Below are 24,694 nucleotides of genomic sequence, written 5' to 3' on the forward strand. Positions count from 1 at the left end.
TTATTTAAAGTCTGTCTCCTGTAAAAGGACTATTGTTGGATCATATTGTTTTAATCCAACCTGACAGTGTAATGATAGATTGGATTGTTTAGTCCATTCACATATGTTATTGATATAGTTTGTTTCTTATCTGCCTTTGTTTTCTGTCTCGTGTCTTTTTTGCCCCTCTGTTTTTCTTCCTTTATGTTTTCTTTTGTACTGAGTGAATATTTTCTAATGTGGTATTTTTATTTTATTACTTCATTATTTTTGAGGGTTTTTTAAAGTGATTGCTCTAGGGTTTCACCATATACATCTTAAGTTTTCAGAATCAGCTTCAGATTTAGACAAGCTTAATTCTTGTACTATATATAGAAATAATACTTCTATATTTCCCCCTTTTATGGTATTATTGTTATACATATAACATCTGCTAATGTCACAAGCCTAACAGTACATTGTTAGGATCATTACTGTCTCCCATCATTTTCTCAATCTGTGACACCTTTGCTCTTACGTATCTCCTTTGTGCTATTAATAGCTCATGTAATATGCATGTACTACATTTCTATATGTTATAGGCCCAATATGTTTTATGCATATTATTTTATACCAGCTTTTCCATCAGCTAACAGAAAAAAGAAAATTAGGCGTCTATATTGTCTTTTATAATTACACAGTTATATTACTAGCGCTGTTTGTAGATATCAATTCAAACTACCATCTGAGGTCACTTTCTTTCAACCTAAAGAATTTCCTTTATTTGTTCTAAAGTGATCTGTTAACAGTAAATTCTTTCAGTTTTTGCTTATCTAGGATGCTGTTTCACCTTTGTTTCTGAATAAGAGGTTTACTGAATAACAGGCTCTTGGTCCACAGCTTGTTCTTTGAGGACTGTGATTATGTTATTCCACGGCCTTCCTGTCCTCCATTGTTTCTGCTAAATTAGCCTTTTATTGTATTGGGCTTCCTTTATAAGTGACACATTGTCTTTCTTTTACTACTGGTAAAAGGTAAACTGAGGCATATTAAAAATTTTAAGAGTCTGTTTGAGCAAAAAATTGACTTGAATTTGGCAGCACCAAACTGGAAGTGGTGAGGAGCCCTCTAGAGGAAAGACTTCCATGGAAGAGGCAGAGCAAAGAAGGAGTTACTTGATTGGCATAAGAATTTGCTTTACTTGGAAAGTCCTAGTTGGCTTTGTGTGATTTGTTGTGCTTGGATTTAATCTCTTAATGTTGAGAGACTTATTGGCTTAGGGTTTAGTTTGATTATATAGTCTCCTAAGGCACTAAAGCCACCTCAGTCTAATGGCCTCTCTGTTTATTTAATTTAATGATATCTTCCAATTTTCTTGACCTCTCTCCCCTTCCCTCTCTCTTTCCTCTCCTTAACCCTTCCTATCCTTCCCTGTTTTTCTAGTGCCCCGGTCCTGGATGCAGGAATCTGGTTGAAGGGTCCTCAGCCTGAGCTGAGGATTGGAGACTGATCACCTCCTCTTGGCAGAAAACTCGAATTCTGGTTCTGGTCTGGTCTGATTTCTGGTAGGGCCGAGTTCCAGTCCTCCCTTCTCTGGAGGCCCAGGGGAAAGTCCCATAACGCCTGGGTATCTGTAGGTGGCAGGAGACGTCTGTAAGGCCACCCCTTTTACCCACCCCCCACCTCCTCCCCCTTCTTCTTTCAACCTGGCTTCCTTTCCTCCCTTGAAATCTTTGATGTTAGTACTTGGATCTGAAGTTCTGTTCTCTATAGGAGGTTTTCTGAGAGACGGTATTCTTGTATTTAAGGGCTTCCCTGGTGGTGCAGAGGTTAAAGCGTCTGCCTGCAATGTGGGAGACCTGGGTTCGATCCCTGGGTCGGGAAGATCCCCTGGAGAAGGAAATGGCAACCCACTCCAGTATTCTTGCCTGGAGAATCCCATGGGCAGAGGAGCTTGGTGAGCTACGGTCCACGGGTCACAAAGAGTCGGACAGGACTGAGCAACTTCACTTTCACTTTCCAATTTTCTCCTTGTCTTCGACTTTTAGCATTTTTTTTATGGTGTGTGTATTAGGTCTTATTAGATTCATCCTACTTGGAATTTGAGATTCTTGGGTGTATAGGTTATTGTTTTTCAATAACCTTGGAAAGTTTTTAGCTACTATTTCTTTAAAGACTTTTTCCCCTCCTTTCCTCTCCTGGTACTCCCATTTCATGTAATTTATGGATTTCACGATGTCCTACATTTCCCTGAGGCTCTGGTTGTTTTCTTCTTCATTCCCTTTTCTCTCTGATGTCAGCTTACATACTATCAATCACTGTATCTTCAAGTTCACTAGTTCTGTCTCATGCCAGTTCAGATCTACTCTTGAGCCCTTCTAGTAATTTTTTAAAAAACTTTTAGTTCTGTGAATGTATAATGTAAAATTTTAGTTCTGTAAATGTATAATGTAAACTTTCAGTTCTGTGAATGTATAATGTAAACTTTTAGTTCTGTGAATGTATAACGGATACTTTGGAATTGTTTCCCATAAATCCAATGTTTGGTCACTCTCACGGGTAGTTTTGTGGCTTTTTTCATGATGTATACCTGGGTCGTACTGTCATACTTGCCTGTTCCTTCACATGCCTTGAAATACTTTTTTAGAAGCTGAATATATTAGATTATATATTATAGCAGCTCTTGTCCTCCACCCTTTCACTGATGATGAAGGCTTGTTATTGTTGTTTGTTTATTTTTTTGGTAACTGGCTGGATTCTTTTCATAAAGTAGCCTAAGGCCTTCTCAGAATGTCTCTCCTATATGGAACCACCATGCCTTGAGGACTAGGAAAAGAGTTTTCAAGGTCCCAGTACTTATTCTAAGGGAGCTAGGCCCAGGGTAGAGCTTCTGATCCACTTTCCTGTGCCTCAGCACCGGGCATCTGGGGGCCGGAAGAGAAATATACAGGTCCACCCAGCCCTCCCTAGAAAGAGTCCTCTGTGCAGGAGCTGGGGAGGGAGGGAGCCCTGTGTTCTGGCTGCAGCAGTCCAGTGTGGAGTCTCTGCCTTGCTGAGTGGAGAGGGGGAAAGGAACAAGCCATTTCCCACAGACTCTTGCCTCTCTTACTGAATTTTCATACTTTAATTCTTTTTTATTTTTGTTTTGAAGACCGTTTCTAGAGGCTTCCAGTGGTTGGGAGTTTATTATATAGTATTGACCAGTTGCACTGCAAAGTGGGTCAGTGGAACTCCTAATTCTGGAAGTCAGTCTCCTATATGCTGCTTTGTGATTTTAACATCTTTCTTTTAAGAAGAGTGGGTGAACTTTAAGAACCCTTCAAATCAGCAGATGGCAATGCTTCTTACTTCACTCTTACAGACTTGGAATGTAGAAATTAGTGTTTTAATCAGAGTTAAGTGTAAGTAAGTAAGTGTTAGTCGCTCAGTCGTGCCTGCCTCTTTGCGACTCCATGGACTGCAGCCCACCAGGCTCCTCTGCCCATGAGATTTTCCAGGCAAGGATACTGGAAGGGGTTGCCATTTCCTTCTCCAGGGGATCTTCCCAACCCAGGGATCAAACCCGGGTTTCCTGCACTGCAGGCAGATTCTTTACCAACTGAGCTACAAGGGAAGCCTAAGGAATATGTAAATCTGTATAAAGAAGACCCAGGGATAAAAGGGAACTTAATCTTCACATTGGTGTATTTTCTATGAAACTCACATTAGTAATAAATTATACAGGCATACCTCAAAGATACTGGATTCAGTTCCAAACCACCCCAATAAAACAAATACTGCAATTAAGCAAGTCACACAGATATTTTGGTTTCCCAACACATAGAAAAATTATGTTTTTACTATACTGTTGCCTGTTAAGTGTGAAATAGCATTATGCTTAAAAAACTGTACACAATGGAATAATTTACTCAGTTATAAAAAAGAACACATTTGAGTCAGTTCTAATGAGGTGGATGAAACTGGAGCCTATTATACAGAGTGAAGTAAGTCAGAAAGAAAAACACCAGTACAGTATATCAATGCCTATATATCATATTTAGAAAGATGGTAATGACAACCCTATATGCGAGACAGCCAAAGAGACACAGATATAAAGAACAGGCTTTCGGACTCTGTGGGAGAGGGCGAAGGTTGGATGATTTGAGAGAATAGCTTTGAAACATGTATATTACCATTTGTGAAACAGATGACCAGTCCAAGATTGATGCATGAAACAGGGCGCTGAGGACTGGTGCACTGGGACAACCCAGAGGGATGGGATGGGGAGGGAGGTGGGAGGGGGGTTCGGGATGGGGGATACATGTGCACCCGTGGCTGATTCAATATATGGCAAAAACCACCACAATAAAGTAATTAGCCTCCAATTAAAATAAATAAATTGTAAAAAACAGTGTATGTACATATTGTAATTTAAAAATAAACCTGCTATAAAAATGGCACCAATAGACTTACTTGACACAGGGTTGACACAAACCTTCAATTTGTAAAAAACTCAGTATCTGCAAAGTGCAGTAAAGCAAAGTCTGATCAGACAAGGCATACCTGTACCTAACCTTGCAGCAGTTGTTAATTGTAGACTATTTCCTTATTTTCTCTTGTGCTGGTTAGGATTTTTTTTACCCAGATTTTTTGCAGATGTTTCTTTCTAAAGATGTTTATCCACTCCTAACACATTTGTTTGTTCTATTTTCTGTCTCTCTGGAGTGATTTTACTTTAGTGAAACTGGTCCTTGATGCAAGAAGATAAGGGAATGGTGATTCACCACTTCCTTCTCCCCATCAGGGACACATGTCTCAAGTCCCTGCTGTGCACTCAGCGAGATCTGAGGCATGATTGCTCTTCAAGATATTTATTATTTAGTGAGTAGATAAGCATATATTAATACTTTTGAAGTAAACCACAAGGTGTGTGATTTTACAATCTTCCCAAGAAGGAAAGGGCTTCTCAGGTGGCACAGTGGTAAAGAACCCACCTGCTGATGTGGGAGACAAAAGAGATACGACTTCGATCCCTGGGTTGGGAAGATCCCCTGGAGGAGGGCATGGCAACCCACTCCACTATTCTTGCCTGGGGAATCCCATGGACTGAGGGGCCTGGTGGGCTATTGTCCATAGGGTCAGTCTCAAAGTGACTTAGCACACTCAAAAAGGAAGAGGACCCAGGATAGGGTTACATACAGGCTTGAAGAAAGTAGAAAAGGTTTACAACAACCAAATGTTTAACATGGTAGAAATTTAATAAACAAAGTATTATGTAAATAAAGTGAGAGACAGCATGGTATGGTAACCTTCCTGGGAGTCCTCACCCTACCTCATTTTAACTCTGTGGCTAGGGTTGGGCAAGTAACTAAACTTCGTGATTCAGTCTCTTTAGGTAAGGAAAATAAGAACTGAGCAACTACAAAGGATAGTTGGATGAACCAAATGAAATAATACATTAGAATAGTGCCCAGTTACTATCCTCAGCACCATGGTCTTGATTACAGGTTTTCTGAGCCCCAGCGATTTTTGGATAGTATTAATTGGTAGTGTCATCAGACTTCACGGAGGTCAACATATCTCCAGTGTTTAATAAAGTTTTAAAAACTTAAATATATCTTCATAAAAGTACACAGCTCATTAAATATACAGCTCAATGCATTGTCATGAAGTGAATCCATTTACGTAGCCAGTACCCAGGTTATGACAGAAAACAACAAAATTCTGTAAAGCAGTTATCCTTCACTTAAAAAATATATTAATAAAAAAAAAATTGCACAAAGCTTTCTCCTTATGTACATTTCCGGTCATTCCCCACTCACCAAAGATGACCACTGTTTTAGTTTTTATTGCCATAGATAAGCTTTGCCTGTTCTTGAACTTTATATATATATAAAGTTATATATATATATATAATCTAAGTGTGTAGTCTTCTGTGCTTTGTCTCTTCTCATTTCATTATCTTTGTGAAATTCATTCATGCAGCAGTGAATCCTGTAGTAATTCGTTCATTCTTTTTGCTGCATAGTATTTCATTACATGAATATCCTGCGGTTTATCCATTTTTTCTTTGCAGTTTTTTTTCTCTCTTTTGTTACCTGACTTTTGGGAACATCCTATACTCTTGTGTTCTATATATGAGTCCATTGTATTACATATATCTTTTCTCTTTGGCTTGTTTTTGCCTACCTTTACTGATGTTCATTCATTAATAGAAATTCTTAATACTGTTACAGATCAGTTATAGTTGAAACTTTACCTTTATAATTATTGCTTTTATTGTTTAGGAAATTTTTGCTTGTCTCAAAGTCATGAAGTCAATTTCTGGAAACTTTATTATCTTACCTAGTTACATCTTAGAATGCAATTTTGTATATGGTGTGAGATAAGGGTAAAGTTTCAGTTATTTTTATGTAGATATCCAAGGGGTCTGGCACTATTTGTTGGAATTCTTTCTCTATTTTCTTTCACCTTCCCTTGATTAATTTCTTGCCCCAATACCATAAAGTTTTAATTATCTAGCTTTATAACAAACCCTCACTGCTGGTATATAAACTCTTTACATTTTTTGTTATTTAAGATTTGTGAGGGGGGGTTATGTTTGGCCCTTTACATTTTAATGTAAGTTAGGAACTGTCTCATCAATTTGCATGTGCACATTCACAAGTCACACACAGACCTCCTAGGATATGATTCAGTTCACTGCAGTTCAGTGCAGTCGCTCAGTAGTGTCCGACTCTCTGCGACCCCATGAATTGCAGCACGCCAGGCCTCCTTGTCCTTCACCTCCTTGTCCATCCTGGAGTTCACTCAAACTCATGTCCATCGAGTTGGTGATACCATCCAGCCATCTCATCCTCTGTCGTCCCCTTCTCTTCCTGCCCCCAATCCCTCCCAGCATCAGAGTCTTTTCCAATGAGTCAGCTCTTCACATGAGGTGACCAAAGTATTGGAGTTTCAGCTTCAACATCAGTCCTTCCAATGAACACCCAGGACTGATCTCCTTCAGGATGGACTGGTTGGATCTCCTTGCAGTCCAAGGGACTCTCAAAAGTCTTCCCCAACACCACAGTTCAAAAGCATCAATTATTCGGCGCTCAGCTTTCTTCATAGTCCAACTTTCACATCCATATATGACCCTGGAAAAACCATAGCCTTGACTAGATGGACCTTTGTTGGCAAGGTAATGTCTCTGCTTTTTAATATGCTGTCTAGGTTAGTCATAACTTTCCTTCCAAGGAGTAAGCATCTTTTAATTTCATGGCTGCAATCACCATCTGCAGTGATTTGAAGTCCCCCAAAATAAAGTCTGACACTGTTTCCACTGTTCACCCATCTATTTCCCATGAAGTGATGGGACCAGATACCATGATCTTTGTTTTCTGAATGTTGAGCTTTAAGCCAACTTTTTCACTCTTCTCTTTCACTTTCATCAAGAGGCTTTTTAGTTCCTCTTCACTTTCTGCCATAAGGATGGTGTCATCTGCATATCTGAAGTTATTGCTATTTCTCCTGGCAATCTTGATTCCAGCTTGTGCTTCTTCCAGCCCCACATTTCTCATGATGTACTCTGCATATAAGTTAAATTTAAGCAGGGTGACAATATATGATTGGGGTTGCTATAAATCTGTAAGTCAGTATGGAGCAAATTGACATCTTTACAATAGTGATTTTTCAAATCTATTAACAAGACATCCTTTCATTTATTTCAGTTCCATTTACTCACTCAGTCGTGTCTGACTCTTTGTGACCCCATTGACTGCAGCACACCAGGCTTCCCTGTCCATCATCAACTCCCAGAGCTTACTCAAACTCATGTCCATCGAATCAGTGATGCCATCTGACCATCTCATGCTCTGTTGTCCCCTTTTCCTCCCACCTTCAATCTTTCCCAGCATCAGGGCCTTTTTGAATGAGTCAGTTCTTCGCATGAGGTGGCCAAAGTATTGGATTCTCAGCTTCAGCATCAGTCCTTCCAGTGAATATGCAGGGCTGATTTCCTTTAGGATGGTTGGATCTCCTTGCAGTCCAAGGGACTCTCAAGAGTCTTCTCCAACACCACAGTTCAAAAGCATCAGTTCCTCGGCACTCAGCTTTCTTTATAGTCCAACTCTCACATCCATACATGACTACTGGAAAAACTATAGCTTTGACTTGACAGATCTTTGTTAGGAAAGTAATGTCTCTGCTTTTTAATATGCTGCCTTGGCTGGTCATAACTTTCCTTCCAAGGAGTAAGCGTCTTTAATTTCATGGCTACAGTCACCATCTGCAGTGATTTTGGAGCCCCCCAAAATAAAGTCTCTCACTGTTTCTACTGTTTCCCCATCTATTTGCCTTGAAGTAGTGGGACCAGATGCCATGATCTTCGTTTTCTGAATGTTGAGCTTTAAGCCAACTTTTTCACTCTTCTCTTTCACTTTCATCAAAAGGCTCTTTAGGTCTTCTTCGCTTTCTGCCATAAGGGTGGTGTCATCTGCATATCTGGGGTTATTGATGTTTCTCCCAGCAATCTTAATTCCAATTTGTGCTTCATCCAGCCCAGCATTTCTCATGGTATACTCTGCATATAAGTTAAATAAGCAGGGTGACAATATACAACCTTGATGAACTCCTTTCCTGATTTGGAACCATTCTGTTGTTTCCTGTCCAGTTCTAACTGTTGCTTCCTGACCTGCATACAGATTTCTCAAGAGGCTGATCAGGTGGTCTGGTATTCCCATCTCTTTAAGAATTTTCCAGAGTTTGTTATGGTCCACACAGTCAAAGGCTTTGGCATAGTCAATAAAGCAGAAGTCGATGTTTTTCTGGAACTCTCTTGCTTTTTTGATGATCCAGAGGATGTTGGCAGTTTGATCTCTGGTTCCTCTGCCTTTTCTAAATATAGCTTTAACATCTGGAAGTTCACGGTTCACACACTGTTGAAGCCTCACCTGGAGAATTTTGAGTGTTACACTGCTAGCGTGGGAGATGAGTGCAGTTGTAAGGTAGTTTGAACATTCTTTGGCATTGATTGCCTTTCTTTCGGATTGGAATGAAAACTGACCTTTTCCAGTCCTGTGGCCACTGCTGAGTTTTCCAAATGTGCTGGCATATTGAGTGCAGCACTTTCACAGCATCCTCTTTTAGTATTGGAAACAACTCAACTATAATTCTGTAACCTCGACTAGCGTTGTTTGTAGTGATGCTTCCTAAGGCACACTTGACTTCGCATTCCAGGATGTCTGGCTCTAGGTGAGTGATCACACCATCGTGATTATTTGGGTTGTGAAGATCTTTTTTGTATAGTTCTGTGTATTCTTGCCACCTCTTCTTAATATCTTCTGCTTCTGTTAGGTCCATACCATTTTTGTCCTTTATTGTGCCCATCTTTGCATGAATTGTTCCCTTGGTATCTCTAATTTTCTTGAAGAGATCTCTAGTCTTTCCCATTCTGTTCTTTTCCTCTGTTTCTTTGCACTGATCACTGAGGAAGGCTTTTTATCTCTCATTGCTATTCTTTAGAACTCTGCATTCAAATGGGTATATCTTTCCATTTCTCCTTTGCCTTTCACTTCTCTTCTTTTCACAGCTATTTGTAAGGCATCCTCAGCCAAGCATTTTGCCTTTTTGCATTTCTTTTCCATGGGGATGATCTTGTTCCCTGTCTCCTGTACAATGTCATGAACCTCCGTCCATAGTTCTTCAAACACTGTCTCAGATCTAATCCCTTGAGTCTATTTCTCACTTCCACTGTATAATCGTAAGGGATTTGATTTAGGTCATACCTGAACAGTGCATTCTCTTGGCAAAACTTTATTAGCCTTTGCCCTACTTCATTCTGTACTCCAAGGCCAAATTTGCCTGTTACTCCAGGTGTTTCTTGACTTGCTACTTTTGCATTCCAGTCCCCTATAATGAAAAGGACATTTTGTTGGGTGTTAAGTTTATTTAGGTTAACTTTATTTCAATGAGATGTTTCAGTTTGTAGTTATGCATAATTTGTTAGATTTGTTCCTAGGTGTTGATTATTGAAATGCTATTATGTATTGTGTTGTTTTAAAAGTGTATACTATATAGTTATTTATTTCTAGACCTAAAAAGTTAATTTTTGTTTATATTGCTGTCATATCTACCATTTTGTTAAATTCGGTTATTATTTCTGTGATTTTGTCTTTAGAGCCTTTGATTTTTTTGCTTACTCAGTCATTCAATTTATGAAGAATGACAGTTTCTTTCTGTTTAGTCCTTTGGGGGAGGAAGTGGAGGGGGGCATTGATTATAATGGCCAGAAACTCCAATAAAGTGTTAAATAGAAATGATAGTAGATATCTTTTCCTTGTTGCTTATCTCAGAGCCAAAGGTTTCAGCATTTTACTACTAAGTATGATATTTGCTATATTTCTTTCCATAACTCCCTCTCACATAAAAGAAGTTTCCCTCTATTCTTAGCTTACTTAAAGTTTTTATTGTGAGTGTACGTTTTCTGCATTTGTTTAAGTGATTATACATGTATTCTTCCTTATGTTGATGTAATGAATTAAATTGATTAATTTTCTAATGTTAAAGCCAGTCTTGGATTTCTGATATAAACCTAACTTGGTTATGAATTTAGTCCGATTTGATAAGCTGATATTTGCTTTTGCATCTGTGTTTATCTTGTGATATATTTTTTTATCAGAGTTTGTCTCAAAGAATGCTACTCATAGAAAGAATTAAAATGTATTTTCCTTTTCTTCTATTTTTTAAGAAAAATTTACTGATACAGCTATCCTGGCCAGAATTTTTATCTGTGGAAAGGTTTTTAGTTACAGATTCAGTTTCTTAAATAGTTAGGATTCTCTTGATTTTTCCGTTTCTTCTTGTATCATTTTATCTTGATACATTATTTTTCTTAGAATTTATTTCATTTAAATTTGAAATGCATTGCTAGGAACTTGATTAGTTTTTCTCAGAAATCTAACCTTTGGCTTGGTTAATTATTTTGAATGCTAATTTCTGTTGTGATATTTTCCTTGATGCTTGGGTTATTTACAAGTATATTGATTAATTTCCAAACATTGTAATTCCCTATCTGTATTACTGATTTTCAGCTTAATTCTACCATTGTTAATTCACGTATCGGTACTTCTCAAACCGTCTTGATAGAGGACTTGTTTTTTGTTTTTTGTTTTTTTTTCCCCCCAATCTCTGTTGGGCTGGTAACTTTTGTGAAATATAACAAAAATGATTTTATTAGAAAATTGAAATAAAAAGATATATAAGATCTAAGCCCTAATTTTTCATCATTAGAGTCTACAGATGCACGGTATTATGCTTGGCTGTAGTGTTTTCTGAACACTTGCTCTCAGTTTCTAAACCTAGTTTAGTTCAGTAACTCACTGTGGTTCAGTAACACCTGTACCCCAGCACTGGTCCATGGAACACAATTCAAGTAGCACTGTTTATTGTGACTTGAGTCTTTGAAGTTTGTTGAAACTTGCTTTAGAGCTCAGCACATGTCAACTTCAATAAATGTTCTGTGTGCTGTTTAAAAGGCGGTCACTCTGCAGTTATAGGGTGGAGTGCTTTATGTATGTCGTTTAGATCAGGTGTGTTCAGTATTTCTTTTTATCTAACCCTTCCATGGATTACTGAGAGAGGTATAGTAAATCTCTCATTGATTATGGATTCGTGTATTTCCCCCTTTAATTCTGTCCTTGTTTTTCTTATATATCTTGAACCTATGTTATCAGTTCGCTTCAGTTGCTCAGTCGTGTCCGACTCTTTGCGACCCCATGAACCGCAGCACGCCAGGCCTCCCTGTCCATCACCAACTCCCGGAGTCCACCCAAACCCATGTCCATTGAGTCGGTGATGCCATCTAACCATATCATCCTCTGTCGTCCCCTTCTCCTCCTGCCTTCAATCTTTCCCAGCATCAGGATCTTTTCAAATGAGTCAGCTCTTCGCATGAGGTGGCCAAAATATTGGAGTTTCAGCTTCAACATCAGTCCTTCCAATGAACACCCAGGACTGATCTCCTTTAGGATGAACTGGTTGGATCTCCTTGCAGTCCAAGGGACTCTCAAGAGTCTTCTCCAACACTACACTTCAAAAGCATCAATTCTTCAACACTCAACTTTCTTCACAGTCCGACTCTAACATCCATACATGACCACTGGATAAACCATAGCCTTGACTAGACGGACCTTTGTTGGCAAAGTAATGTCTCTGCTTTTTAATATGCTATCTAGGTTGATCATAACGTTCTTTCAAAGGAGTAAGCATCTTTTAATTTCATGGCTGCAGTCACCATCTGCAGTGATTTTGGAGCCCCCGAAAATAAAGTCAGCCACTGTTTCCACTGTTTCCCCATCTATTTGCCATGAAGTGATGGGACCAGATGCTGTGGTCTTAGTTTTCTGAATGCTGAGCTTCAAGCCAACTTTTTCACTCTCCTCGTTCACTTTCATCAAGAGGCTCTTTAGTTCTTCTTCACTTTCTGCCATAAGGGTGGTGTCATCTGCGTATCACGTTATCAGATATATTCAAATTCAAGATTGGCCCTTTTAGCACTTTGATATTTCTCCCTTTTATTGCTAGTGTTGGATTTTGCCTTAAAGTGCACTTTATCTGATAATTAGCATACCATTGCCAACTTTGCTTTCATTGGTGTATGCCTTTTTATATTCTTTTAGAAAGATCGTCTCAAAAAAAAAAATATGGTATCTTGTAACCAACATATAGTTTGCTGGTTAATTTATTCATCAACCATATTGAGATATAATTTGCATACAATAAAATGTGTATTTAAATGCATGGTTTTTGATGAGATTTGACAAATAGATACACCCATGTAATACTAGCACAATGAAGACATAGAACATTTCAAAGCGCGAAAGGTTCCTTGGTGTTCTTTCTCATTGTTAGTCTCTGCTCCGTCTTAAGCAATCACCATGCTGCTTTCTCCTGCTGTAGATATATTTCATGTAAGTGGAATTGTATCATATGTACTATTTTGTGTCTGATTCCTTTGAAGACAAGAAGCAATGCAGAATGTTAAGACTAATCATGGCACATTTCCTTATCTCCAGGAACTTGACCCTCAGTCCTGGCTGACTTGGTAGGCCTCCAGTGCCTTCATACTGATATGTGTGAATTTTTTTGAAGTCTTCTAGTTGGTATCAGTGGGAGGGGTGGTCTAAAACCTAATAGTCCTTGATAGCCCAAAGCTGAAGAGCTCCAGTAGTCATATAGTGAAAGTACAAAGATTCAGAGATCAAGTTTGAGGGTGAGTATTCTAATTAAATGGAATCCAAGAAATCTGAGCAGGACTGAAAGATTCAAAGGTGTATTTTTTCCATTAAATAAAGGATATGTATCCTATATATTTTCTGTCAGTCGAGATTTAGTGCCAGAAACAAGGTGTTTTAAGCAGAAGAGCATTTAGTGCAGGAAATGAATGGTTACAAATTGTTGGGAGGTCTAAAGGAGTAAATTTTAGACTTAGCTGGCAAGAACGGCTCCGCTGGCAATTAGAGAGCTGCTGTCAGAGGAGCTACTCATTGACTACCTCAGGGACCACCGCTAGAACTGCACAAAAAGCTTAGTTGCTGCCATCACAACACCATGATCTCACTTGCTAGCAGCAGTAAAAAGAGGCCCAGCAAGAAAGCCTTTCTCTTTTCCACTTTCCGGATTTCACAAGAGTGCCTCCCACTGATAGATCCTAATTTGAATCAAGCACTGTTCAATGGGAATATGTATGTGTGTGTGCGTGCACGCCTGTTGGTTGATCAGTCATGTCCGACTCTGCGACCCCATAGACTGTGGCTCACCAGGCTCCTCTCTGTCCATGGAGTTCTCCAGGCAAGAATACTGGAGTGGGTCGCCATTCCCCTCTCCAGGGCATTTTCTCAACTCGGGGATCAAACCCAGGTCTCCTGCATTGCAGGTGGACTCTACCACTGAGCCACCAGGGAGGCCCCCAAAGGGAGTATAGCAATTGTAATTTTTGGCTTAAGAACTTCCCCAAGTTTTAGGAAGATAGAATAAGGGTAGAATGAGAACTGAACCCAAAGTTTCAGCTGTGCACAAAAGTGAAAAGTCCAGTGTCCCTCTCACTAAGAGGGTGAAGGGTAATTCAGTGTTGTTCTGAATAAACTGTCAGTTGTTTCCTCTAGCATTCCCATCAATAAATATAATGTTTAATGAGACTTTCGATCTTCTGTGCTTTTTTTTTCCTTTCTGCTAACTGAGCATATTATGGCCAATGATTGAAATATCCAGAATGCATTTCAATCAATTAAAGGTTATGTTTGAGTTCAATTAATATTTTAATATTTGTGGAGGGTATACAAGATGCCTGGCATTACCTTGGTAACTCTAAAAATGGAAACAGCTTATCACCAAGAGTGACATTACCTAATTCTGAGATCATTTTCAAAGATATCCTGATATCAGTTTATTTCATAACCAAGCACTTATGGAAACTTGCATCAATATCATTTCTGATTCTTATTGTGTATTTAAGGACACTCTGATATATTCGTTCCTTAAGTGTTTATAGCGATTCAGATCTTGATGTGAAAATGTCAGTGATCTCCTCAAGGGTAGAAAGCTAAATTTAGCTCCTTGAGCTTGAGTGTCGCCCTTCCGTTGCTGATTTGTCTCCTGCTTCCTTTTTCCTTATAAAATGGATGGTGTGATATCAGTAAAAGGCCGGGATAAAGTCAGGACCGTACACACACCACTGCTGTCTAGATGTTTTTTTGTGTGTGTGGTTTGTTGTGAGCCACTCAGGTCTTAAGATGTTTTCAACAGCTGTGGATCATTTGTACTCAAGGGGGAGAATAAAAAAATAAAAATAAACACACAGAGACTGGTGAGCTAGACTGTTAGCTTGAGCGTTAAGCATGAAAGTGTTCAGGACTAGAAGTTAGAAGGCGTATGACGCTTAAATATTTTTAGTGTGACAGTTTGGGGCCAGTATTTTCATATGTAAGGGAGCTCCTGTTTGTCATTTATAACGATTCTGAATTTGAAATTCACCTCAATTTTCCTCTTCACAATAATTCATTGTGAAGAACTCTGAAAACTGACTAAGTTTTATTTAAGGTGCAGCAACTCTGTGCTCTATAAGTATTCTAATGGCACTGTATCAGAGAGCAGGGGGCATACCCTTTAACATTATTTTTATTATACTGATTTATTATTTATCATATTATTTACTAATATTGACCAATATTAGTAAAATACTTTTAGAGCTGGGTAGTATATAGTTGCCTTTTTAGCTTATTTTTATGAAAATATATGGTTTGATAAAACTTTGAAGGCACCCTTGGACTGCTTCACCTCCTTCAGAAAGATAACTTCCTTCATAGAATATTCTTTCCTTAAAAACAAACAAACAAAAAAATACAGTCTTGGAGAAGGACCATTATTTTATTTACCTAACCATCCACTTCAGAAAATTCTCTGGTCAGATATTCGGCATTTGAAAGGTAATGTCTGACCAGTGAAATGTTTGAGTGTGTTTTAAATTACTCCTGATCATAAGTTTATTTTTCTCAGAGATTATTGTTGACTGTTAGGTGTCTGTAGTGCTTCACTAAACGAGTTTTAATTTATACTGTTGTGATTTCTAGAGAGCTTATAAAATAATTTGTCAGGGCATGAATGTGTGGGAAAATACCAGAGAAGTCTAATTGAGTGTTTTTCGTCATTTGAGACTTTAAAAAATGTCAATAGTGAAGTGTCTATTAATCCATTTTCTTTTCTTTGTCCTCTCAGGTGGATCTCCTTACTTAGCAACCAAAATTAATGAAGCAAAAGACTTGCTAGAAGCAGCCACCAAACACTGATGGATGCTCAGGGACCACCCTGAAGGAGAAAAAGGGGGACCTTGTAACAGTTGCCCTGCAAATTAATCTAAACCATGGCCTTCATAATCTTCATATGTGTACCGACCACAGTCACTTCTTCCATGTCTAAGCTGTGTAATAATAAAAGATGAACAGTCTGGCTTTGTATTATCTTTCAAAGGAGCACATGAAGATTCTAGCACTGATCTTTCCCCTTTATTTTCTTCCTCTCTCTGATAGTCATACGTTTGAAGGCTTCTGTTACTAAGTTCCCCTCACCCCAGCCCCTGCAGCCGTATAATTATCAGTAATATAATTGGAATTTGTGAGCAAGAGTGTAGAATTTCTTGCTCTTATATTTATGCTCGTATTGTCCCTTGTTTCTTCAAAGGAATTTAGCACTCTGCCTATGTGAGGTGCTTTAAATGTTGTGAGACGAAACCCTGACTGCCACCCCAGGAAAGTGAACTGAAGCTTGATGGAATTTACTAAAGGGTGTTTTGTAAAGCAGTGGTTAGGTAAGAACGCTGCTCTCCCAGAGCTCCCACAGCTGTAGCTTGAGAACTTGGAGAGCTGCTAAAATGATTAAAGGTTTACAGAATGAGCCCTGTGAGGAAAGCCTGGAAGTTGCTGGGAGAAGTCTGAGGGATTCATGCTTAATTATACAGTCTTCTGGTGCTGTGTATTTATTCAATTATGCATTCTACAAATATTTATTTACCACCTGTAGCATGTGAGGCCTGTAGGGGTCCTCAAGAGTTCCAGGTGTGAACCAGGCATGGATCCTGACCCAAAGGAACTTGAATTTAGAGGAAAGATAAACCACAGGAGTACTATTAGAGAGGCGCAGATGATATGCCAAAAAAGTTCAAAATAAAAGACTGTTTTACACTGGGCGTCAGGGGGCTGTGTCATAGAATCAGTAGCGTAGAGCTGGGCTTTAAAAACAATGAGATATATGATGGGTGAGGCAGCTCTTCTCCTGAGATGAGTCAGAATTAGCAGAAATAGAGTCTGTTAGTTCGATTGGAGCGCAGGGTTTCTCCAACGCAACAGATGAACACACAGTCTGGAAGGGCTGCCCTTGTACAGTGCATTCAAAGTTTTTTTTTTCCTCAACACAGCCCCTGGTCATCATCACTTTACTGTTCCAAAAGGGAGAAAAGAGAGTCAGAATACCAGCATTATTTTCCTGTACTCCTTTGCAACGCTGGGTTCATCCCAGGTAAACAGAACTACTGCGTTTCATCTATCTTAAAATGCTTTTGTAATAGCCTAGACGCATCTTTCACTTCATGACATCCTGTAGTTGGGAGTTCTCAGCATTGGTGATATTGACTCATTGAGCTGCTCATTCCTCCTTGTGGGGTGCTCTCCTTTGTATGGTAGGATGATTAGCAACATCCCTGCCTGTATCTACGAAAGGCCAGGAGCGCCCCCTCCATTGCGACAACTGAAAATGTGTCTAGATATTGCCAGATGTTCCTTGGAGGGCAAAACTGCCCCAGGTAGAGAGCCACTGCTCTAAATGTGAACCGTGTTTTCCTTTGGTACATAAAATAATGGATGACCTGACTTAAAATTGATTCTTAGAGTCAGTAAAATACGGTTCTTGCTTTAAAATCCCCGTGTGTGTCACAGGCTTTTTGTGCTTTAGTATGTTTTCCGGTCCACTGCTACCTCTGTACCTTGAATGCCCTGCTGATACCCAGATCTCCACGTGTTCAAAGCCTGGGGATAGTTGAAGGCCAAGCTGAAATGTCTGTCCCTCCTTTTCTGGTGCTTCCAGCAAAAGTAATCCCATGAATTGTCAGCTCTCAGCGAACACGCACTGTATCTGTCTTGGTCACTGCTACATTGACACTCAATAAATATTTGTTAAACGAACGAATACATTCCCGTAGCACTTGATTCCTCACATTTGGTACCTTGTGAAACAACTCTTTATGTAACGTCACTTATTTCTTCTACAAAAGTACAAGAACCTTTAGAGCAAGAATCTTGTCATTTGTCTTTGTAACCTCCTTAAGTGTGGGGCACTCAGGACTTTGTAGACGTCATAAAGTTGTAAGTACTAAAAAATATGTTTTTTGAATACTGTGCTTCAAAAAATGTTACCACTAGTTTTGAAAGTTATGCTATGCAATATTGGGGTACCCTCAGAACATACCTGTTAATTGACATCATTTCCTAGTCCACACTGTGTTCATGAAAATATAAGTCCCCAGCATTAGCTTGAAATTTCCTTCATTCTGTTCTCGTTTATCTGCTGAGTGTGTGCCCCAAAATCAGACATCTGGTTTTAAGTACTATCCTCCTTTTGTATGATCTGGGGCAATTAATCTGTAAGGCTTTAATTGCCTCATCTATAAAACAGAGAAAATAATAACCCTATCTAAAAAGGTCCGTCTAGTCAAGGCTATGGTTTTTCCAGTGCTCATGTATGGATATGAGAGTTGGACTGTGAAGAAAGCTGAGCACTGAATAATTGATGCTTTTGAAGTGTGGTGGTAGAGAAGACTCTTGAGTTCCTTGGACTGCAAGGAGATCAGTCCTGGGTGTTCATTGGAAGGACTGATGCTGAAGCTGAAACTCCAATACTTTGGCCACCTCATGCGAAGAGCTAACTCATTGGAAAAGACCCTGATGCTGGGAGGGATTGGGGGCAGGAGGAGAAGGGGATGACAGAGGATGAGATGGCTGGATGGCATCACTGACTCGATGAACATGAGTTTGGGTGAACTCCGGGAGTTGGTGATGGACAGGGAGGCCTGGCGTGCTGTGATACATGGGGTTGCAAAGAGTCGGATACGACTGAGTGAGTGAACTGAACTGAAAAAGGTTGTTATATGGAATAAGGTTGTTATAAAGCATTTAGTCATATAGCAAATGCTCAGAAAATGCAATTATTGCTTCTTTCAGTATCCCCTCTGTGAGAATACCTTGAAATAAGATTTGGTGTATGTTTCAGTAATCACTGATTTTACTCTTGAATTTGCCGTTTAAGTAGTACATGGTAGAGACAGTTCATCTCCATTCAAGAAGCATCAACTTGAACTGTTGCCTTGGAGGTTAACTGGGGATGTCACCCTGGAGCCTCTGCACTCCTGTACAGAGGTGTCATCGCATCACAGCAGGTGGGATCTGAGACAGGAAGCGGAAGCTTCACACTCAGCCTGAGTCTGAAAACTGGCAGTTTTGATGGAAAACTCATGGAGCCCCCCAAGATTCAAAAGGAGAAGACATACAGAGAATTGTGAATTAGTGACCATCAAGCGGTTATCACTTTTAATATGTAGCAGGTCTGGATTTTCACCACCTCCCCACCACCTTAATCAAATCAGCTAAGGCTTTGCCTTTAAAAAATTCTCCAGGAATATAGAATTTAAGTTCAACCAACTGGTGTAGTTTCAGGTGATACAACTATTATTTTAGGTAGATATTAATTCAGTAGTCAGTCTCAGAATACTTATAAATGCCAGAATACTTATGAAATTGGCCAAGTAGCTACCCATCCTCAACTCCTTATTATCTGTAGAAAGGTTATTTGAATGGTTACCTATCTTCAGTAGGTATTGCCTTTATATATTTGCTGTTATTGCAGATTCTTCTTAATTAAGTTCTTTGTTGATGTTGCAGTTTTTGTTTACTCTTACATCTTAGATGCAGTCTGAGGGAGCAGGAAAGACCTTTTGAAAACAAAGCAGTTACTTCCCATATTCCAGAGAAAGTGTAAGTCATGTGGACAATTAACTAAAGGGGGCACAGAGTGCCATTTATAGTATGGTTGATGGTGCCAGTCTCCAGCTTGAAGTCAAAAGTAGAAGTTTAATAAGGACAAAAGTGTGTTCATTGTGGGAGACATTGTTTTATTTAATTTTCCAATCATTTCCTTCTTTTGGTTTGAAGTGCATTTTGGTTATTCAGGAAATAGAATATTTACTATATCAGGCAATGAAAATACAAAATTGGCTCATTTTTAAAATGTGTTGGATTCTCAAACAGAAGGAAGAACAGGTTCTTAGAGAAGTTCTCCCCTCTCCCCGATGCTTTTGAACTAAGAAATACCAAGACTTGTATGATTGGGTATGTTTGTGATTACCCAGCAGGGTCATAAGAAATAACGTACTTTATCCCAAGCATAGAAGTTCTCTGGTTGTCATGGGGGACCTTGAAAGAGCTTGCAGTGATGAATCTGCAACACATTTGGCGATTAGCTTAAGGTAGCTTCATGACATTGTGGGGGAAGATGAATCAGCCAGGCTGTTAATGTCAAAAATACAGTTTCTATGACTCTACCCACTTAGGATGAACTCCAGAGGCTGCAGTGAGAAGTGAAGTACCCAAGGAGGCCAGCTCATTTCGCACAGTGGGAACCGTGCCATCCACAAGCCCTCTGCACCTCGCCCAGCACCTCCTGAACAAAGGCCTCTGGCTGCCAGGAGGGTTTGCTGGCAGCCGAGTCGAGATGTGTCAGCACCAAGCCTCCCTCTTGATGGAAAGGCAGCCCAAAGGGCATGGTCTGTTAGCATCAGGTCAGTAACATCCTCTTGTCAAAAATAGGCCATGAAGTATGAGACAGAATCGTTCTTATTGGAGTTAGACACATTAGGAGATTAGTTAATATACTAGCTGGAAAACTTGAGAAGATTCTCTGGGCTCATTTTTCAGGTGGAATCTTAGTGATCTGGATCACTGCCCACCAGTGAAATTGCTGGACTTGGTAGACAAAGAAAATGTTCCTTCTAATGATTTTTATGAGCTGAGTAGCTATTGTTCCCAGCTGAGTGCTCTTTTCCTTTTTTTATTGTTGCTGAGCAAAGAATTTATAAAAAGCTTTCCCTTTTTTTTTTTTTTATTAAAAACCCTGCTCAATTGAAATGAAAGTTCATTAAGTACTGTTCATTTCTCTTCCTGTCATAATAGCCCTACCCCGCTCTGCTCTATTCAGCAGTGCCTGGCAGCACTGGTCAACATTTTAAGTCTGAACAGACTATTATATAGATATAGATATGCAATATCCAACATCAAGAGGAAGTTTAATTTCACATGGACAGAATAGGATCACTCAGGCTAGATGTTTACCATAAATTTCAAACCTTCACCTCAACTTAGAGGCTGGGGAATGCCCGTGGAAAATTAAATCAACAGTCGGAACCTGTTGTGCCAAGCAGCCTGCCTACGTTGTCTCTGTTTTCACAGCACCTTTTAAGAGATAGGTACTTTTATTATCCCCATTTTAGAGATGAAGAAACAAAGGCTCAGAGGCGTTGAAGAGCTTTGCCAAGAATCCATAGCTAGTAAGTGGTAAGACTGGGATCCAAATCCGGTTTGGCTTAACTCTGAAGCATGTGTTGTTCAGTCGCTCAGTCGTGTCCTACTGTGCAACCTCGTGAGCTGCAGCACACCAGGCTTCCCTGTCCTTTACTATCTCCCTGAGTTTGTTCAAACTCATGTCCATTGAGCAGTGATGCCATCCAACCATCTCATCCTCTGTCGCCCCCTTCTCCTCCTGCCCTCAATCTTTCCCAACATCAGGGTCTTTTCTTTTTCCTTTGCATCAGGTGGCCAAAGTATTGGAGCTTCAGCTTCAGCATCAGTCCTTCCAGTGAATATTCAGAGTAGATTTCCTTTAGGATGGACTGGATTGACCTTGCTGTCCAAGGGTTCATTGTACTAATTGTAGGTACATGGGAATCATGGTAGAAGGAAGGGCCTGGAGAAGCTCTTGGCTCATTTTTTGATGGTTGTGACCTTGGGCTATAGTTTGGGGAATAGGTTTATGGATGGATCCAGCGTCACTTGGCACGAGAAGGGAGTAGTTAATGTCCTTCATTCTGGCCTGGAAGCTTGTGGTGTCCATCCAGCCACTCACAGCAAAAGTTCAGTTGTAGAGTTCAGCAGTGTGTGCTTCTCTAACTTAAAGTGGGGCCGGAGGAAACTTTGTTGAGATTCATGGGCAAAAGCTTTCAAGGAGAATGTCTAGAGCAAGGTTCAGAAAACAGCTTATGAAAGTGAAGCAGCAGAACCTGGGGAGAGAAGAGAAACGGAGAAATTTCTTGGTGTAATACAGATGAGAATAAGAAGCCTGCATTTATTGAAGGACGTAGCAAGGCAATGAAAAAAGGTTAAAAAGAGGCAACTGAACTAAAAGGAGATAACTTACACCTTGAAAGGGAATTGAGTGCTCAGTAGAACTTTTCAAATTACTTTCCTGTATTCCCAAGTGTGGACTGGGTTATTGGTTCATGCCATGCATTTATGCCAAATTCCAAAATTACACTTTGCACAAAGAGTTGAGTTGACCCATAGAGCCTGAGTCATCAGTCTGACTGGGTCTTTAAGGTTGTCACTGAACTTTCTATCCTTTCACCTGCTCTAATCAAATGGCGAAAAAGTTTAATTTCTAGGGGAGATTTCTACCACCTCATTACTATAACACTCACAGCAGCTGTGTGAGTTCCATGAACATGGGTATTCCTACATTCAAAAAATTAGAGCATCCCAAAGCCAACTCATTTTCCTGTTTAGCTCCTCTTAGATTATCAGTGCCTTTGCTCTTCGCTTCTATGAATGTGGATAACCAACAGTTGACTTTTAAACTGTTTGCATTTAGGCCTCCACGCCTCTGGAGTAGGGTGCAAGTGCCTAACACTGGTCCCTGTGCTGAGCTGTTGGACTCTGCTTGCACAGTCTGCATCTCCCATCTGGCCTGCAATGTTGGACGGCAGTGCTCAGAGAGAGCAGCGTGCACGCAGAGAAAGGCAGCCTTCTCTCATTGACCCCCTCAGATCTGATTTATGCCTCGCCCCTCAGCTTCTTGGTACTTAGCTATTCAGTTTGCATTCCATTTCACTGCATTTTGTACTCATAGACTGCATTTTTGTTGGCTTTTTTCCTCTTGGTAAGGAGATTTTTTTTGAATCCGATATAGGAAAGTAAATGAATAATGAAGACTACTATGTTTGTTTTGCTTTAAAAGTGTAAAGAATAAACTGTAAGATGCTTTCATCTATTTTGTTTTCTGAATACAATGAAAATTAAATCTGACTTGCTAAAATTGAATTTACACTCAATTTTTCTGTTGTACAACTCTTGAAGAAAAGACACTGACCTATGTATTATGTAACTTCATCTGCCCCGTGAGCCCTCATACAGACCCTGCTCTAGTTTCTTTCCAGCTCTCCCTGCTGCAGGAGGTGTTGGGCCCCATCGTCTCTCAGGACACAGTATTGATGGGTTCACTTCTAAAGGCAGCTATCGGAAACCAAAGTCATAGACGTGTGAACTCTCTCAGAACCCATGAATGAAACTTGGATTTTCACCTCTCATACTGAAACAGGCAAGGGAAAACACAGAAATCAGCCCAACAGTACTTTTTTTTTTTTTTTTAATATTAAAATCTTTAATTCTTACATGTGTTCCCAAACATGAACTAATTTTAGTATTTATCTCATAAGGCAAATGGGCTTCCCTCGTGGTTTCTGCTTACTTGTTTTTTTTTTGTTTGGTCTGAGGCTTCCCAGGTGGTGCAGTGGTAAAGAATCCACCTGCCAATGCAGGAGACACAAGATGCAGGTTCTATCCCTGGGTCAGGAAGATCCTCTGGAGAAGGGCATGGCAACCCACTGCAGTATTCTTGCCTGGAGAATCCTCATGGACAGAGGAGCCTGGTGGGCTGCTGTCCATGGGGTCACAGTCGGACGCGACCTAGCACACAGCAGACACGGTACATCCTCATGTCAGTCTTCGGCCTGCAGCACTTTGGACTGCGTCAAGAGCTCTAAACATAGGCATTGGTAATAGAAATGCTGACACGACCCCTGGAACATGTTACTGAACATGTCTGCACACATGCTGGGATCCCGTACTTGATGTGAGTGGAGGATGAGGCCATTTCCAGCATCTAACGGGGAGAGTCCAGACAGGTGTGCCCCCTGTTTCTCCTTTCCCTCCCTTTCATCATCTGCCCCCTGCCCCGACACACACAGACACATACACACACAGACACACACACACCCCCGCACCCCAGGGGATGGCCACAGCTTAATTATCTTCTCTTCCAAGGCCAGTTAGACCTTTGGAGCATGTTGCCATCACTTAACACACACCCCCGGGAGAGTCTTGCATTGTCTTGAGACACGGTCCTGTGACATGTTTTCAAATTAGTGGAGGAAAGAGGACGGACCGTGCTGGGCCAACATAACATGAAGAGAGTGCCTGCCATCAAATGCAACCTTGGATCCTGTCTTGTCAGGGAGGAATATGTTTTCACAGCAGCCTGTGATTTAAGCACAATATGCAGACTCAGTGAGCATGTTATCTTTGACTGTGCTGATGGGATTTATGTATGGAACATCAGTTTCCTGTACAGACATAATTGAGTACATAGTACCATGATATGATAACTGTAAGCATATTGAGGGTGTGTGGGATATTCGACGTTAAGAAATGTAACGATGAGAAAAATCAGAAAATCTGAAAATATGCAAATAATGAAATTATTAATTTGAATTTTTGCTCAAGATATATGTGAAGCAGCACGTCCTCCATATACTCTGTGGAAATACAAATTAGATCTTAATGTGTCACCATCTTCCTTTTTGGATTGATTTTTTTAAACAGAGCTGCTGCTGCTAAGTTGTGTCAGTCGTGTCCGACTCTGTGCAACCCCATAGACGGCAGCCCACCAGGCTCCTCCATCCCTGGGATTTTCCAGGCAAGAGTACTGGAGTTGGTTGCCTGCATCTTCTCCGTTTAAACAGAGCAATAATACCTAAAAGATGGGTTCCCAGGGTCTGGTTTGTGGTTGGAGAATGTGCTGTTGGTTACAGGTTCTTCTCTTAGGGCTCTGAGTGGTGTCCAGTGTCAGGAGGTCTGATGGCCTCTTGTATTTCTTTTTTTTTTTTGAAATTTAAAGTCTTTATTAAATT

At 40.1% G+C, this 24,694-nt stretch overlaps 1 protein-coding gene across 1 annotated transcript in view; it reads left to right on the forward strand.

Moving 5' to 3' along the window:
• The window catches only part of DNAJC15 (DnaJ heat shock protein family (Hsp40) member C15), an 83,084-nt gene extending 65,465 nt beyond the window's left edge, over positions 1-17,619 (forward strand). The window contains exon 6 of the mRNA XM_052650083.1: positions 15,691-17,619. Coding sequence (XP_052506043.1) covers positions 15,691-15,761 — 71 coding nt within the window. The 3' untranslated portion in view covers positions 15,762-17,619. The remainder of the gene's footprint in view (positions 1-15,690) is intronic.
• The last annotated feature ends 7,075 nt before the right edge of the window (positions 17,620-24,694 follow it).

This window comes from Budorcas taxicolor, chromosome 12, assembly GCF_023091745.1.
Source record: "Budorcas taxicolor isolate Tak-1 chromosome 12, Takin1.1, whole genome shotgun sequence".
In the NCBI taxonomy this organism is placed as follows: domain Eukaryota; kingdom Metazoa; phylum Chordata; class Mammalia; order Artiodactyla; family Bovidae; genus Budorcas; species Budorcas taxicolor.